This window comes from Lissotriton vulgaris, chromosome 2_1 (genome assembly GCF_964263255.1).
Source record: "Lissotriton vulgaris chromosome 2_1, aLisVul1.2, whole genome shotgun sequence".
Classification (NCBI taxonomy): Eukaryota; Metazoa; Chordata; class Amphibia; order Caudata; family Salamandridae; genus Lissotriton; species Lissotriton vulgaris.
In genome coordinates this window covers 818,974,206-818,992,210 of record NC_141687.1, presented here as the reverse complement: position 1 = coordinate 818,992,210, position 18,005 = coordinate 818,974,206, and the positions used below count along the sequence as shown (strand labels likewise).

At 44.2% G+C, this 18,005-nt stretch overlaps 1 protein-coding gene across 8 annotated transcripts in view; it reads left to right on the top strand.

Moving 5' to 3' along the window:
- The window catches only part of CWC22 (CWC22 spliceosome associated protein), a 466,526-nt gene that overhangs the window by 177,324 nt on the left and 271,197 nt on the right, over positions 1–18,005 (top strand). For 6 of the 8 annotated variants that reach the window (XM_086956217.1, XM_086956213.1, XM_086956215.1 and 3 more), the window contains 2 exons: positions 9,237–9,347; positions 11,072–11,182. In XM_086956217.1, the coding sequence (XP_086812343.1) occupies positions 9,237–9,347; positions 11,072–11,182 (222 nt within the window). The remainder of the gene's footprint in view (positions 1–9,236; positions 9,348–11,071; positions 11,183–18,005) is intronic. The other 2 variants (XM_086956220.1, XM_086956216.1) reach the window with 1 other exon arrangement.

The window sequence follows — 18,005 nt, the reverse complement described above, 5'->3', positions numbered from 1 at the left end:
TCCTTGCTCCTCGGAGCCCCGGGGGAAGCCGAAGGGTAAAGTTAGATACCTGCAGATGACCCAGCAGACTGGCGTGGATCCATTTTCCCCTTCTTTTTCTTACACCTCACGGACAGCGGGAGGGGGGACGGGCTCACGGACAGCGGGAGGGGGGACGGGCTCAAAGATAGCAGGAGGGGGAACGGGCTCACAGACAGCGGGAGGGGGGACGGGCTCACAGACAGCAGGAGGGGGAACGGGCACACGGACAGCAGGAGGGGGGACGGGCACACTGACAGCGGGAGGGTGGACGGACACACAGACAGCGGGAGGGGGGGACGGGCACACGGACAGCGGGAGGGGGGGACGGGCACACTGACAGCGGGGGGGACGGGCACACGGACAGCGGGAGGGGGGCGGGAACGGGCTCACGGACAGCGGGAGGGGGGGCGGGAACAGGCTCACGGACAGCGGGAGGGGGGCCGGGAACGGGATTAAAAAAAGTATTAAAATATGCCGCTTACCTGCTAGCAACTCTTGGAAAGTGAAATCGCATCGCGCAGCCCACCCCTGCAAAGCACACATTGGTAATGAATTCAACATGCCGTTACAAAAAAAAAAAACAACCACCCACCGCCGCATGACGCACGAAAATGGGTGGGATGAGTAAAAATTGCCGGAACGCCCACGAATCTGCTCGGGGAATGAGTGCCGCATCTCTGTTCCAATGGCTAGCCTCCATTTATGGAGCTAGCCAATGGAACAGAGAGGCGGAACAAAGCCCCATACTTGTAAACAAAAGTTTTCGTCTGCGCGAACGCTGCTGCGCAGCGTATCGCCAGGCCAAACCTAAAAAGGAAGTAAAATCCGTCCTCATGGCCAAATTCACATGAATATGGTCTTCTGAAAACCTGTGACGAGATGCACACGCGCACTCAACCACAAGACATTTGGATGATACATCTTACTATGCAGCTTTTACAATATGTTGTGTACATATATGTGGTTATGTTTATATTTCATGTATAAGTAACTTTTAATGGTTGTATAGCGCTCTGATATCTGTCAGGATCTTGTTCGCGCTCTATAAAACTTTCAAAATAAATAAATAAATAAATAAATGTGCTCCTATGAGTCTGACTTCTAACGTTTGACTCCGTATTTTAAATAAAAGCTTTAGTGAAAACTTTCTGTAATGACAGGCTTTTTCCTCCCTCCTGATTTTCCAATAGACCATTCTCTCCAGTAAAAAACCCTACTAATTCTTCTTTAATCCTTTTAAACAATATATAATTTAAACAAGGAAAAACAGGCACTCACCTGCACCTCACTGAAGAGCAAAGAATTCCTCGGACAAATCTCACCTAAGTGAGGCCAGTTACCCGTGGTGGCAGAAACCATTCTGCCGATTTACAGCATCTTCCGTGTTAAATGAAGCGTCATTAACCTTTGAGCTCCCTTCCTCAAGCCCCTCCACATCTCTCCGGCTTCTCGCTGCTGTATGAGTGATGTACGTTCCTCTCAGTGCAGACAAGTGGCCTTGCAAACTGTGCAGCCAGTGGCATTCGGTGCAGGCGGCCAGGGCCAGTAGAATACACGGTAATGTGCGCTCTGAGAGCCCTTCAGGCTCCGTCTGTATTGATCCTCCTGGCCGCAGGAAAAACATGAAGCACACGGACAGGGGGGGGGGGGTTGGGGGAGGGGGGGGGAACGGACAGGGGGGGGGGAGGGGGGGAACGGACAGGGGGGGGGGAAACGGACAGGGGGGGGGGGAACGGACAGGCGGGGGGGGGAGGGGGGGGGGAAACGGACAGCCGGAGGGGGGACCTGGGAAGGCCGCAGGAAAAACATGTAGCACACAGACAGGGGGGGCGGGAACGGAGAGCGGGAGGGGGGTCGGGAAGGGCGTAGCTAGAGCTTGTGGCTCCCGGGGCTATCCCATAGATTGACGCCCCGTGGGGGGGGGTGTGCTGGGGAAATATGACGGTGAGCACACTGGATACCACACCCTCCTAGCTGCCCTGCCTGCAGATGCCTAGGACTCACACAGTTTGCGAGGGGGGGGGGCTAAAAAGATTAGCATAAGCAGCATTAACAGTATGGTACTGGATATACCGCTCAAGTACGTACACCCCTGGCCAGGGCTCTACGAATCACTAACTGCAAAAATGGTGGTGTAAAACTGCAATTGGGAATGTGATTAGCTTCAAGGACACTGCTTGAGAGCTCTGCTTCCTTTGTGCAACGAAGCCATGTGTACCACCTCTAAAACGTTAAGTGGCTTTAGACCTACTATAGTCTTTAGAATCTGACATTTATTGACTTCCATTTGAACTTTACTTAACTTCTTCTGAACGCACCTCCGCTTTCCTTCTATGTCCTGCATGACTCTTGTGTATAAATCAATTTAAATGTCATATCTGTAGCTCTAACCCAAACAGTAGCTATTAATTTGAACAGGCATTTCTTTCTCACAAAGCCCCTGCGAAAGGTCACACCCAAGTAACTAATAAACGCAAGGCTAACCCCAAATAACAAATGGAGTGGCCACTAGTTTAGTGGCATGCTACGTGGCATAAGTCAATTCAAAGCCTTGTCTGGGGTAAGAGCCGTATAAATACGTTTTCAATTCAGTTACGGATGTACACACTTCGAAACAAACAGTATTTCTAGTCCTAAAGTCCACCACAATTTGAGAAGGCACCAACTAAAATGACTAGAGTAGTCACAACTGATGGACCTTTATTCCAGATATTATGCAGTTACGTATAATCCCAAGCTGTGCTACCAAAGGAGAAATTTACCCTACACACAAGGCCACTGGAATGCGAGAGTATGCACAATTATGGATTTTCAATCTTAGAAACGCATCTTAAGGCTATAATTGAATAATAACTGCGCAAGGGGGGGAGGGTTTCCTCCTTAAAACCAGTTAAATATGCGTACAAAACATATTAAGCCGCCTTCATTAGAGCTTTGGCTGTAGCTAGCGCATATTATGCAAAGAAAACAAACTTAAGGACAACCTTTAAATTTAAAACCTAAAGTATGTCACGCCCCATCCTTTTTTTTAATGACTGCATGCGGAGGGTTGGTCCATGGAATTCATGAAGGGTGCTAAACAGATTGCTTTGTGCAAAGCAAGCAAGTCAGGGAAGCGGTTGGATAGTCCAGCAAAACGCCCAAACACAACGACAAGAGCGTAGCGGTGAAGCGTGTAATGCGTCACTGCTACGTTCTAATCGCGAGCGAGGGCTGGCCAAAAATGTGTTTCAGGGCCGTCATTGTTAGCGAGCGCCACGCACACTACAAGATTGACGGCCCTGGACTCTGGGTGGGGGGGAGGTGTGAGGGGGGTGGGGGCGGATGCAACAACGGTCTAGGAGTCCGAGAGGACACAAACGCGGGATTGAGTTAATCCGCCAGCATATCTGCCAAGGTTTCAGACTGCTTATGTGTGTCATTTTTATAATTTCAGTGTAATTATGAGTGACATTCTGCAACTATGAGTGACACCTTCTAGCAAGCAAAATCAAGCAATGAAGACGAGGGAAATGTATAAATTCAGAACTTACACCCATTTGAGCAATGAGAAACACTAAGAAGATCTGAAAACCGCAGCAACGCACCGGAAATGGAAGGGCACTCTGAGACCCGACTGTACCAAACAGGATGTGAGAGGCCATACTGCTTGCAAATAAGCCTCATTTGTGCCATTTTTATGGTTTCAGAGAACTTAAAAGTGACATTCAATTGCCCAACGTGTGACACTTGAAGACTTTCTCATGAGTAAAACTAAGTAATGAAGTGCACTGAAAGACATAAATATCAGAAATTAAACCCTCTTGAGAAATTAAGTTCTAAAAGTATCTAAGCTCCGCTCCCACACTCTCACAGACAATGCCCCCATTACACAAATCAGTAATTGCTCTCTTGCTGGACTCACCTTTGCTTCCAGAAGTAAGTCCTCTCTGCAGTGCCAGAGAGCTTATTTCTGGCCTTTGGACAGGTGGTCAAGAGAGCTTGCTGGAGGTGCTCCAGTAGTATAGAAGTGTCTGCAGCTCACCGTCCCTGCTTCAGTGCTTAGTGTTTATTTTCATTATTAAAAAATTGCCTCGTAAAATATTGCCCTTGTCATATTCCAGCAAGTGGTAGCAGAGACTCACCATGGACTTTGTTGTCCCTATCAGCATTTATATATAATTCAGCCATGCTTCATTTGGCCCTTTAGTTTGAATATAGACGAGGCATAGAGCTTATTTGCCATTTAGAGTGTGACATGGTATTATTGCATTATACTGGTATTTAGAATTAAAAGTTATATGATATCAATCAAATGCTAGCACAAATGCTACAGATTAATATGCTTCCATTGTCTAGCCATGACGTCTCAGTGTCTCTCAGGCAGCTCTTGCCTGGCTGCTGCATACTTTTCTTTCACCACACACACGGGTCCCGAGTTGGCAGGATTTTGTAAAATTAACATCTTGAGGGTAGCAGGTGTCGACAAGACTCGATCAGCTGTTTTCTTTTGATTTATTCCTGCAGGCAGGCCGGGGGGCAGTGATGCATTCCTGGGGGCCAGGCCGGCATGATTTTTAATTAAACAAGCATTGGCATAGCCAATAGGTCTTGCTTTTTGGACCGTATAAGTATTTAGTTATGCAGCAGACTATCCTTGGTGCAACAACACCCACGGTTGCATGACTAAACACTTATAAGGTACCAAGTGCGAGACCTATTGGCTATGCCAATGCTTGTTTAGCTTCTAATGGGGGAACCTTTATTCTGGTGCTTGGGCCTATTCTCAGTCCCATCTGACATTATGCTGGATAATGTGCTTCTGTAAAATGGAAGGAATTTGTGCGTTGTTCAGAACTAAAATCCAACAAAATACGTTTTTCAAAATAACATTCCTTGTGACGCAATTCGTATTGAACAAGAGTTCAGCAAAGAGGGGGTTCAGATAGTTCTGTGGGGACACCGTGTCTGCCATCCCATGTCTTGTGTGACTCCATTACTCTACTACGCGCAATCACATTACAGTGGCTCAACAAGTACCTGTGCACATAATATATGGTTAGGTTAGGCAGAAGTGTGCCTGCTCATTAAAATACTGCTCCTAGCATCCACTGCTGCTAACACAGAAGCTGGCTTTGAATATAGGTATTGACGGAAGCGTCTGAAACTACTGTGCAAGTTTACAGAACTGGAATAAAAAACCTGCACAGTGCAACAAATGACCTGTCTGGTGTCCAGATAACGTGGTACATGCTGTGAGATTTGAGTCCCTTGCCGCCGACGTTTTTCATTATTATTTCATTTTTTTCAGTCAATATGAATCAAGGCATGCCTACCTAATGCTGGCCTACAGTTTCAAACTTCCTGTCTGATCAGAGGGGGGTGTCCGCACGAATCGATAGCTTGCCGGCAGCCTGGAACCAAGCGGGGTTCTTAAGCCAAAGCAATTATTGCTGTTCAATCGCCCAGGTACACAACCGGAAGATTCCTACCGTGTGGATGTGTTCTAATCGAAGGACCTAGAAAATCTCTTCTCAAAATATACGAAATGTAGTGTTTGATAAGGTAAAAAATGCATGTAGAGGGCACATGGTGGTCCCTGTGTACCTACGGGCGCGCACACAGAGGCGACCCCGCCGCCCCCTTTGTGTGGGAAGCAGTTATTTCCTTCTTTCATTGGACGCCACTGCTCAGGTACAATGACACATTATCTACCCGATCTAGAACTGTTCAAACTTGGGGGCGGAGGGTACTTCATTTTAACAGGGGTCATTTTTTGAGGCTACTTGAAACTGGGTGAAATCTATGTGTAATTTAGGAGGAGTATGTTGATTTGTTTCTCGGAGATGGAAAATGCGTTTGTGACAGTGGTGACAGGGAAATAGATTTTGAGTAAGGAGATGGTGAGGACGGCCATGGTGGAACTGATGTTCTTGGCACGCCGCCTGTCATCACAGTCCCTGGAGGTCGGGCTTAATTGCAAATGAATGGGGCAAAGAAAGAGTCCTTCCGAGACATCTTGAGAGCCACCGATCCGGCGCAATGGTGGCTCACAGACACCGTTAACTTGACGCCGAGGACCTCTAACTGAAAACAAGAAAAACAAGGAAAGGCACGGACAGCGGGAGGGGGGGCGGGAAAGACACGGACAGCGGGAGGGGGGGGGGCGGGAAAGACACGGACAGCGGGAGGGGGGGGCAGGAAAGCACACGGACAGCGGGAGGGGGGCGGGGAGGCACACGGACAGCGGGAGGGGGGGCGGGGAGGCACACAGACAGCGGGAGGGGGGGCGGGAACGGCCAGCACTCACCTGGACCTGGACTTCCTCTGGCGGAGGTCGGCCGCACAATGACCAAATGAAACGGACTAAAAAAAAATATAAACCCCGCCCACGGCCTTGATGACGATGCGAAAAGGGTGGAGAGAGAAAAAAATGCAGGAACGCCCACAAATCTGGTCCGGCCATGACGGACAGATCTCTGTTCCAATGGCTAGCCTCCATTTATGGAGCTAGCCAATGGAACAGAGGGCGGGACTAAGCAGTACACTGTAGAGACATTAGATTTCTCCTGGGCGGAGCTAGGAGCTCCGGCCCCAGGCGAAACCTAAAAAAGGGCTGCAGGGAAGAGCTTGTAAACCATAGACCTATAAGCCTTTTAGATGTTCTACAGAAGGTCTATGTCAAACAAATTTTAACTAGGCTTACTGATTGGATTATAGCAGAGGATATACTATCACCGTGCCAGGCTGGCTTCAGGTAGAAAACAAGCACAATAGATCAAGTGTTTAGACTCTTGATCATAGGCTGGAAATACACAAGATTAAGAGCTAGCCATTTATATGTCGCCTTTTTTGATTTAAAAGCGGCATTCAATTCCATCCTAAGGGCTCAGTTGTGGGAAAATCTACACCAACAGGGTGTACCTGACGAGATCTTAATCCAAATTATTAGGCTACGTAAAGACAACTACGCTAAGGTACAATGGGGTAAAGGTGGCGAGCTTACTGATAAGATCCTAGTCAAGAGGAGTGCACCAGGGCTGTGTCCTGGTGCCGACTCTGTTCCTCTTGTATGTAAACGATCTGGCTGAACATCTCCAAAATTGTGTCCATGACTCTCCAAAATTGGGGGTAATTATATCTGCGCCTTAACATTTGCGGATGACACTATCTTGCTGTCCCAAACACCTAGTGGCCTGCTGAACCTACTTTACAGCCTTAATAAATATTGCAAAGCAAAAGGCCTCGAAGTGAACCCAACTAAAACAAAATACATGACTATAAGGCTGCACAGAAGTTTCAAGAACAAAATATACTTGAATGGCACAGCACTGGAACATGTATCAAACTTTGTATATTTGGGAGTCACTTTAAACTCCTAACTCTTCTGGGCCCCACAGATCGAGAAATTGAAGGCTATCCTAATGCACAACTTTATTCCTATTGTAAAAAAACAAGTTGCAAGGTTCTCAAAAGCCATTTCCACCGGTTTGGAAGTGTACAAGGTCAGAGCTCACACTGCCACTTTGTAAGGTGCGGAGATTTTGGGAAGTGGCACTCTCAAATCCCTACCAATCGGTGAAAACAAAATCTTGAGAATGCGTGTCACCCTGCCTCAATATACTCCATTGATCCCCTTGACCTATGATTTGGGCATCAAACGCTTGGCGCACGTAGCAATTTGGAGAACCCTATTATTTTGGATCAGAACTTGGACAACACCAGAATTAGCAGTGTACAGAGAATCACTTAGTGAACACCCAAGTTTCCTTTCCCTGGCCGATCCACAGTAAAACATGGCTTTTTGATCTAGGTCTGAGCAGATACTGATTGAATCGGAGTCTGCTGACTTCCGAATTAAAATGTGAGATTAAGCTGTTATTTTGGGACTTTATTAGACATAAGATAACTTCAAGCAGCACACTGGGCGGGCTCACCGTGCAATTCCTTCAGTTCAAAATAACCCCCTGTTTCGAGCCATTTCTAGATGAGAAAAGAACCACAATTGGCAAAGTGTGTATACCTGAAATTCAGATACGGGACATTGCAGATAAACAGTTTTGTTGCCAAATGACCAATGTCACAACTTAAGATGGGGGAGTCTCACTGTACCCTATGCCAGTTGGGGGCTGATGAGGACATTCCACACGTCCTGTTCTTTTGCTCAGCATATAAATCCGCCAGAAGGAAGTGGATAAAACTGCTAGGCAGGTGCATTAGTGTCAGGAGAATGAATGATATGTTGATAATATTTAAAACTGACCACTCTCGCCTAATAGTACTTGGGCTCAGCCGATTCCTATTGGCTATTAACTTTATAAGGAAAAAGAGAGGGCAAAAACTTTAATTCTATAATCATGGTGCCATTCCAAAGCGTATATCTAGTGGTAACGGTGTACTATTCTGCAAGAGTAGTCATGTTTTAAATTCAATAGGACAAGATACCTTAACCACGCACCGTACTGATACCGAATTACTATTTAGTAAGATTATATTTTTTTTATCCTTGGAAATTGCTGACCTGTAAGGCTCTGAAGATGGGGTCGCAATTAATGTAGTGGGGTAGATACACGGGGAAGACATCTGTCCAAGATTATATGGAATCGAAAGTGAAATAGTCTTATGTGTAAATACTGAAGTACTTTTAATTGTCATGTGTCTTATAAGTTTTTATATTTTTAGTAATATCTTGAAGATGTTATGAACTTGACCGCTCCAGTGTTACATAGACATTTTATGGAACTTTTTTTATGAACTTTTACATTTTATTGAACTTTTGTACCATTCTGGACACAAATTAATTCACGCTGATGTTCGTGCATAATGGTATATTGTAACAACTTATCTATTGCACATTCATTGTATATGCACTTTTCCAGAAATTGGTATTTGGTACAGAATAAATAGTACTTTGCTGCTCATAAATTGCACAAGCACTTTACATATGAGCAAGACAATAGGTTAGCCTTTAGATTGTCAAGACCAGCCTGTGGGACTTACTCAAACTTAACATGAACTCTAACGAAACAGATGTATATTGGTCCGATGAAGTGAGCAATGGATGAGCGTATTTAAAAAAAAAAAAAAAAAAAAAAAACTTGCTATGCATGTACTGTATTTTATCGTTTTCCTACTTTTATGGCCTTATAGGCCGAAATAAAGTATTTTGAATTGAATTGAGTATTGACACTATCTCATAAGTTAAGACCACTCTAATTGTTTTTATGGGGTTGTAGGTATGATGAACGTGAAAGGTCACCACGTGAAAGAGAACATTCAGAGTACAGTAAATATGATGAAGAAAGGTCATGGAGTGGAAGATACAACGACCGAACTGGCGACACAAGGTGAATCTTGCATTGAAAGGTGTATAAATTGACAATTGTGTAGTTTCTAATATTTCAGTATATGTATATATACCTATATTTAATATGTAGTGGGGCATAGCTCCGCTAGCCACTTACTCCATTGATCCCCATGACCTATGATTTGGGCATCAAACGCTTGGAGCATGTAGCAATTTGGAGAACCCTATTATTTTGGATAAGAACTTGGACAACACCAGAATTAGCAGTGTACCGAGAATCACTTAGTGAACTGCTGGCACTCTACACCCAAGTTTCCTTTCCCTGGTCGATTCACAGTAAAACATGGCTTTTTGATCTAGGTCTGAGCAGATACTGATTGAATCAGAGTCTGCTGACTTTCGAATCAAAATGTGAGATTTAGCTGTTATTTTGGGACTTTATTAGACATGAGATAACTTCAAGCAGCACACTGGGCAGGCTCACCGTGCAATTCCTTCAGTTCAAAATAACCCCCTGTTTCGAGCCATTTCTAGATGAGAAAGAACCACGATTGGCAAAGTGTCTATACCTGAAATTCAGATACGGGACATTGCAGATAAGCAGTTTTGTTGCCAAATGGCCAATGTCACAACTTAAGATGGGGATTCTCACTGTACCTTAGGCCAGTTTGGGGCTGATGAGGACATTCCACACGTCCTGTTCTTTTGCTCAGCATATAACTCCGCCAGAAGGAAGTGGATAAAACTGATAGGCAGGTGCCTTAGTGTCTGGAGAATGAATGATATGTTGAGAAGATTTAAAACTGACCACTCTCTCCTAATAGTATTTGGGCTCAGCCGATTCCTATTGGCTATTAACTTTATAAGGAAAATGAGAGGGCAAAAACTTTAATTCTATAATCATGGCGCCATTCCAAAGCGTCTATCTAGTGGTAACGGTGTACTGTTCGGCAAGAGTAGTCATGCTTTAAATTCAATAGGACAAGATACCTTAACCACGCACCGTACTGATACCGAATTATTATTTAGTAAGAATATATTTTTTTTATCCTTGGAAATTGCTGACCTATAAGGCTCTGAAGATGGCGTCGCAATTAATGTAGTGGGGTAGATACACGGGGAAGACATCTGTCCAAGATTATATAGAATCGAAAGTGAAATAGTCTTATGTGTAAATACTGAAGTACTTTTAATTGTCATGTATTTTATAAGTTTTTATATTTTTAGTAATATCTTGAAGATGTTATGAACTGACCACTCCAGTGTTACATAGACATTTTATTGAACTTTTTTTATGAACATTTACATTTTATTGAACTTTTGTACCATTCTGGACACAAATTAATTCACGCTGATGTTCGTGCATAATGGTATATTGTAACAACTGAGCCATTGCACATTCATTGTATATGCACTTTTCCAGAAATTGACATTTGGTAAAAAATAAATAGTACTTAGCTGCTCGTAAATTTCACAAGCACTTTACATATGAGCAAGACAATAGGTTAGCCTTTAGATTGTTAAGACCAGCCTGTGGGACTTACTCAAACTTAACACAAACTCTAACAAAACAGATGTATATTGATCCGATGAAGTGACCAATGGATGAGCGTATTTAAAAAAAAAAACTTGCTATGCATGTACTGTATTTTGTTTTCCTACTTTTATGGCCTTATAGGCCGAAATAAAGTATTTTGAATTGAATTGAGTATTGACACTATCTCATAAGTTAAGACCACTCTAATTGTTTTTATGGGGTTGTAGGTATGATGAACGTGAAAGGTCACCACGTGAAAGAGAACATTCTGAGTACAGTAAATATGATGAAGAAAGGTCATGGAGTGGAAGATACAACGACCGAACTGGCGACACGAGGTGAATCTTGCATTGAAAGGTGTATAAATTGACAATTGTGTAGTTTCTAATATTTTAGTATATGTATATATACCTATATTTATTATGCAGTCGGGCATGGCTCCGCTAGCCACCAGTGTATAACCTTAAACTATCCGTCCTCATCCGTGGGCCCTGAGTCTTGCGCATTGCGAAACCGTAATCTGTGTACTTGGATACGCGAAAGCGACTTATCAACAGGTTGAGGGAATAGAGGTGGTGTGTGGAGATGCAAGCAGCGGAAGCCTAAAAAGGCGCCGGCCGTGACCTTCCAGTAGATGGGGTTGCAGAGGTGCGGTAACACAGGGTAAGGGTGGTGGAGGGGCCAGCCCCTACCACCCTCTACCTGATTGTGACACCGCCCGATGGCGGGGAACGGCATAGTTTGAGCTGCTTTTCAGCAGCCCAGAGTCGCAAAGTAAGTGACAGAGAGGCGGGAGACCAAGGACGGCGCCTGGCCAAGACAGCGCTACGCTGCGACAGGGAGCAGAGGGCCGGGACGACGGCCGATTGCTGATCACTAGCCCCTGCAGCTATTGAGCCAGCAAAAGTAAGTGTCGACAGTTGATCCTGAATCCAGGATCCTAAACCGGTGTGGAGCAACCGGCAAGAGTCTGTACAGTTGGTCAGCGACCTCCCCCCTCCCCCTTGCTGGTGTGGGACACAATAACGGAAGAGGTGAATCTATTCAGAGAAGACTTCAGGAAGCTGGCAGACACGATGTCCACAGCTGAAGCGAACGTAGGGGGCCTGCAAACGAAGACTAAAAGTTCCTGACCTATATTTCAAAGAAAACTAGGGATCCGTGTTGTCCCACTCTATCCTCTGTGAGGCATTCAAGACAGTACTTCGTGGCCAAGCCCAGGGGCTGATCGGCGGAAAGAAAAAGGAAGCCATGTTAGAAAGTAAGACCAGAGATTCCGGCCTTGGAAAGGTGGGTGGTGGAAGAGGGGAGCACAGAGCTACGGCGCAAGCTAACACAGCAAGAGCATGACCTGCAAGCCCTTGCTGAGAATGTGGCTCAGTCGCACGCATTGGCCACTCAGCGCCGGCTGTACATTGTGGGGGACAAGGCCTCCAGACTACTGCCTGGCTAGACAAGAGGGACGGGGATAGTTCGTGGGTAGTGGGGGTCAGAGACAAGGAAGAAGTCCTTCAAACGACGAGCATCATAATAGCTGAGACATTTGCCTCCTATTATACAAGCCCTTATTCCCCAGTCAGCTCTAGATCAGAAACGTCCTGCGTGGATCTGTTGAGAGACTTCTCACTCCTGGCGCTTTCTGCAGATGTGTGGCCACGAAGTACTGTCTTGAATGCCTCGCAGAGGATAGAGTGGGACAACACAGATCCCTAGTTTTCTTTGAAATATAGGTCCGTTCCTGAATTTAGTTTATCTCCGAGGTCTGGATCTCGCAGTTACCAGGGATCTAGCCTAGGGAACTTAACTTTGTTGACTGGGCCCCTAATTTCAATGCTTACTAGGGAGTGGTTGGATATTCCCCGCGCTAAATGTGTCGGCCTTTCGAAACCCCCACCTGGTCATGTCATGTGAAAAGATAATCAAGGCTCGAGAAAGACCCATGCAGTGCCGAGTAGTATGTATATTGCTTCAAGTAAGGGTTGTGGGTTCTCCATAGGTCTACCATGCCCATTGCTGATGTAAAGTTCGGGAGAATCTGGTCTGCTTGTGTGCCCCCCTGCAGCACCTATTCAGTCTAGGTCTGGGTCCATCACTGGGCCCTGGCGGGTAATGTCGCAAGAAGATCTCTAATTTGCAGGAAGATTACTGCGTGAAGTTTGGGTGGGATGTATAATGAGCAAAAAGTAAAAGATAATAGCTCCCAAGTACCCGTTAGGGCCATATAGCACCCCAAGTCATCCCACCATATTTTATCGACTGTAAAGGGTAAGGAGTTTCGAAGCAGTATTCCTACACCTCGAGAGTCTGCAGAAAACCCTGATTGGGCCATAAGCTTGTACCCAAAGAGGTCTAAGGATCTGTAGTGATTTCCCTTAAGGTGTGTCTCCTGCATCAGTATGACATCTGGGGAATGATGCTTAACGTACTGCTGGACTAATGTGCGTTTAATTTTGTTTCCTAGCCCATTTACGTTCCATGCCCACACATGTATACGGGCAGCTTGTCTCTCTGTCATAGATATGTCACATTTCCTGCAAGGGTCGCCCCCCCCACCCAACATTAGGCCTTAAGTGTGCGTGTTTTGTGTGTCTTCTATGACCTTGATGAGCAGAACAAGTCAACATAACAATGTAAACAAACAATTCCTCTAACTCCTCCCTGCATCCTCCAGCCCTCCAGCCATTCCCAAGCCTCTTCCAGCGTTCTGAAGAAGAATGATTTCCCGTCTGCCAACACTCTAAGCTTGGCGGGGTATAACGTCTGAGAAAAAAAAAAGGATGGTTGTGGAGCGAGTGCATCGGGCATTGGGACATGGGCCACATCCAGGGCCCCCGCACCCGCATTGTAGCCCGTATACTCCATTTTAGAGACTAAGACGCCATCCTACAAACGTTACGCTCGCATGGTGACCTGCAGAACGAAAATGCAACCATCCTTTTGCCTGTAGGACGAGTCCAGACCTACCGCCACATACAGCAACAGTGGCAAAGTGTTGGACAGAGGCAAATAGATACCTGGGCTGCCACTCTAGATTGAGGAGCATGACCCCTCTGTGGCATGGTATCAACTGAAGGAGGTACCTAATCTGTGAGGCTTCTCAAGGTGGCTGACAATAACACCTTGGAGACATATGAATGAACAGGGCACTTCCCTTTGACACCCTGAGTCAGGAATACGACCTGGCAACCTCACAGGTGGTCCATTACCTGAGACTCGGACACCCCCTTTGGGTCTACATTCAGCAGGGCAAGGCCCTTCCTGACTCCTCCCCTTTGGCGGGCTGGCTATTAGCTGACAACATACCCGATAATGGGGCATCGGTCGTCTGCTCAAAACTAAGGAACAATGCCCCTGGCCCCTTGGGCTCCCAAAGACGCGACTGGACTGACAACGTAGGCAACATTGACAATGAAGAGTAGGTGGAAACTCTTCAGAGGCCTCGATTGCGATCCGAGCCAGATTTAGGAAAGTTTTTCATTGTTCATACTAGCCCTGCGCTCTGTTTCCATAAGTTAGGGGAGATGCATACATCATAGTGCTTGAGAGGTTGCACGCAAGAGAAATCCTTCTACCAAATTTCCTGTGATTTGTACATACTGGCAGGGGGTGAAAGCAGTGATGTCCAGAGGGGGCGAGGGTTCCAATGGACGCTAACTGGTTATTGTTGATGCTACGGTTCAAAAGAAGACTGCCCATGACATAGTAGACTCTGGCTGGTATTGGCAGCGGGAATATCAAAATGAAACATAGCACGGCGGGGGGGGGGAGGGGCCTGTCCCCAGTCAGTGGCGGAGTAGGAGGTTGACTTGGATTGGTGCCAAAGAGCTTAGGCAGTGATCTACAAAAGAGGGATACCTTGAAAGTGGGAGAAGATATAGTCCTCTTGGCGGTAATACAGAGGTACGTCAGAGAGGTTGTAAATCGCTGGTGCGCTCTAACAAATGCCATGTCCCGAGATAGCGTGAGGGGAGAGCGGCTTGCTCCCCACACAGTAAAGAATATCATCAGGTGATTCTTGTGTTCTTATGGATATCCATCCCAACCACATCGCAATGTAATTTGTATGCTGAATATTGAGTATGTGCATGCAAAATTGTTCCAGATCTGTATTGAAGGATGAGCCTGTTAAAAAAAAATATATATATTAAAAAAATAATTTATTCCACTTCAAACCACCAAGATCCACTGCACTCGCGGGCAGGTGCTTTCAATTTGTGAGGGTGGGCTCACGATATTAATTGCTCAGAGTCTTTCAAAAAAGAACTTAGCACTCACAGGGGGGAGGGGGCATACAAAATATTTGTTTATTTTTCACAAGTAGCACAGACCTGTTTCGGCAGACTACTTTTTCAATGTTCAGTGAGTTGACTGCCATATAATATAAACATTGTCTATTGGTTGTTCCTTCTGACGTGGAAGTTCATAGAAAGAGGTCAACATGTTTATAACTATCTCACTTACTTTCCGGCAGCCGCCATTTTAAACTGACGGGTGCTTAAACAGTGAGATATTTCTCATTCCTAATTAAAAAACTGTATGCATACATAAATAAACCAATTCATCAATCAACATGAATGTATCTGAATATTTCACATCCTCTATTGTTAGATCTAAGTATATCTAATTTATCAACAATTAAGATGCTTAATCTGGTGGTTCTGTATTTGATACAATTATATCATGATAGAAATCATCATGTTACATATCACCAGAAGACGGATGGAAAGCATTTTAAAAGTGTTCTAATTGATCACAGCAAGTGCTTGAATCAATTGTCAAGATTGCACCAACTCCAATTTATATAAATGCAAAGAATGCATGATAATTGGAAATTCAATTGGAAAAATTACACTCACATCCAATTCACCCAATTACAGCTTTACAGGGTTTCCACTTTAGACCTTGCAAAGATTAAGCCCTGAATGGGCAAGATCTAATCCGAGGACTTGTCACCATACCATAACATTTAAAAAACCTTCAAAATCCTAGAATTTATATTACCTATTGATATTCAGTCTCTTAACGCTATAATCCGGTTTCAACAAGACACACAAAGAAAAGAGAAGGAAGTTAAAACCACGTGAGACACTATCTCATTGGTTAGATTATATTCCCAAATGTACTGCCAATTCTTCTTCTGTGCTAAGGCCCTGTGGAGCTTTTGTTTGTAAATCCAGTATATAGCGTGATTCTAGGCAACTAAATTTAGACACCAGATTCCCAACCCCCCTTGCTTCTTGAGGCACATGATCTATACAGAAAAATTGCAGTAGGTTCCTATTGCTATTGTGGTGTGTCTCAAAATGTCTTGAGTTTGATACGACTGGTCTTAGCAATAGCTCTTGAGTGTTCGAGAATCAGTTTTGTTTGCCTGATGTATTGTACTTCCAATATATTTTATTTGACATGGGCATACCATACAGTAAACTGTGTGGGTGGTATTGCAGTTCATTAGTGTATTTATTAATTATTTTAGGCTTTTTGCATCCTGGTTCTTAATGTATCATTTTGCTTTTTGCTTGCTTTACAATTGATGCAAGGTAAACATCCCACCACACCCCTACAGTTTATATTTGTGTCTTTTACAGGCAAATGACTCAGAACTATTTGTTCTTTTATAGATCTCCCTTTTCTGTATGTCATACTGGCATGTTCTTGTATATCTTTTCCAATTACAGGATCTGTTTTGAGAATATTCCAGTTTTTATGAATGATGCTGTTTAAAGCTCCAGCATTGTTTGAGTAGCTAGTAATTTGCCTGAACTTGTGACCAATCTCCTTTTTAGAGATATTCTATAAGAGGAGACTATGCCTAGATTTGTTTTTAACTTTATCTCTTGCTGTTGAATACTTTCATGGGGAAACCTCTTTGTTGGAATCTTTGTATACACTCATCTGCTGCTGATTCATAATCGACTTCCCTTGTGCAGTTCCTCTTCAAGTGAAGCAGCTCCCTATAGGGAATGCTCCACTTGAGAGTACTAGGAGGACTACTTGTAGCTTGTAACAGGGAATTCCCTGCGGTTCGATTTCTGTGTAAGTGGTACATATCTGGTTATCTGCCACTAAGACCTTTAGGTCTAAAAAATTTACAGATTCAGTAGTCCTCTCCAGCGAATCTTAATGTTACATCTTTGTCATTCAGAGCCGATACGTAGCCATTAGCTGATTCTTTGGACCCTTTCCATAGAATGAATAGGTCATCAATATATTTATACTAGCTAACTATCTGATTGCCTCATCTCATTTGGTCCCAACCAGGCCACATGCTTTTCCCACCAGCCCAAAAATAAATTTGCATAACTGGGGGCGAAGCAGGTTTCCATGGCTGTCTTGTGTGTCTGTTTATACAGATATTCCTGAAAAAAAAAGATGTTATTAATTAAACAGAATTTAGTGAATTCCACAAGCATTCAGTTGTGTTCTGCAAATTTCAAAGATCTACCCTTTAGAAAGTACTTTACATATTTAATTTCACTTTTGTGTGAGATATTTGTGTAGAGACTAGTGATGTCAAGTACAACCATTAACATGTCTGGTTCTTATACGATATTGCCTATCTGTCTGAGAAAACCTCTCACTGGCGGGTGCCACAGTGTAATTATAGTTACGACCTAGTTACCACAGGAAGAGGGTTGTTTGGTTTGCTAATAAGTTTTCTGCCGTTTGACGAACTACTCAAAATGTTTAAAAAAAAAAAGTGTATTCACCTCAATACATCAGTTACGTTGTCATGTATTTAAAATACAGTACAGGTGCATCAGGTCATTCATATACCTTAAACTTATCAACATGAAATTCAAGTTGAAGAAAGGGGAGATAGACGAATTTACAAATTGCCAAGTGGATTAAATTGAATGGGAGATAATGCAGATGTTCTGTTTACACCTTATGAATTGTTTATTTACAAAAATAAACGTATGTTGACAAAAAGCCATGCTGATATATTTATTTGAATAATGATTTCACATTTTTTCAGTCTTTTTTCAAAGAGGTACAATAGTATGTTTTTAAGGGTGTTTGTGTACTTGGCATGTATGCTGTGACTAGGACCGTCAGGTCAAAATACGTTGCCTTTTGCAATAAAAGCATCAACACACATCCTGGCGTGCGTCTGAGTGGTTTCAAACTTTGGAGACTCAAGCTAGTTTTTAATTGAAA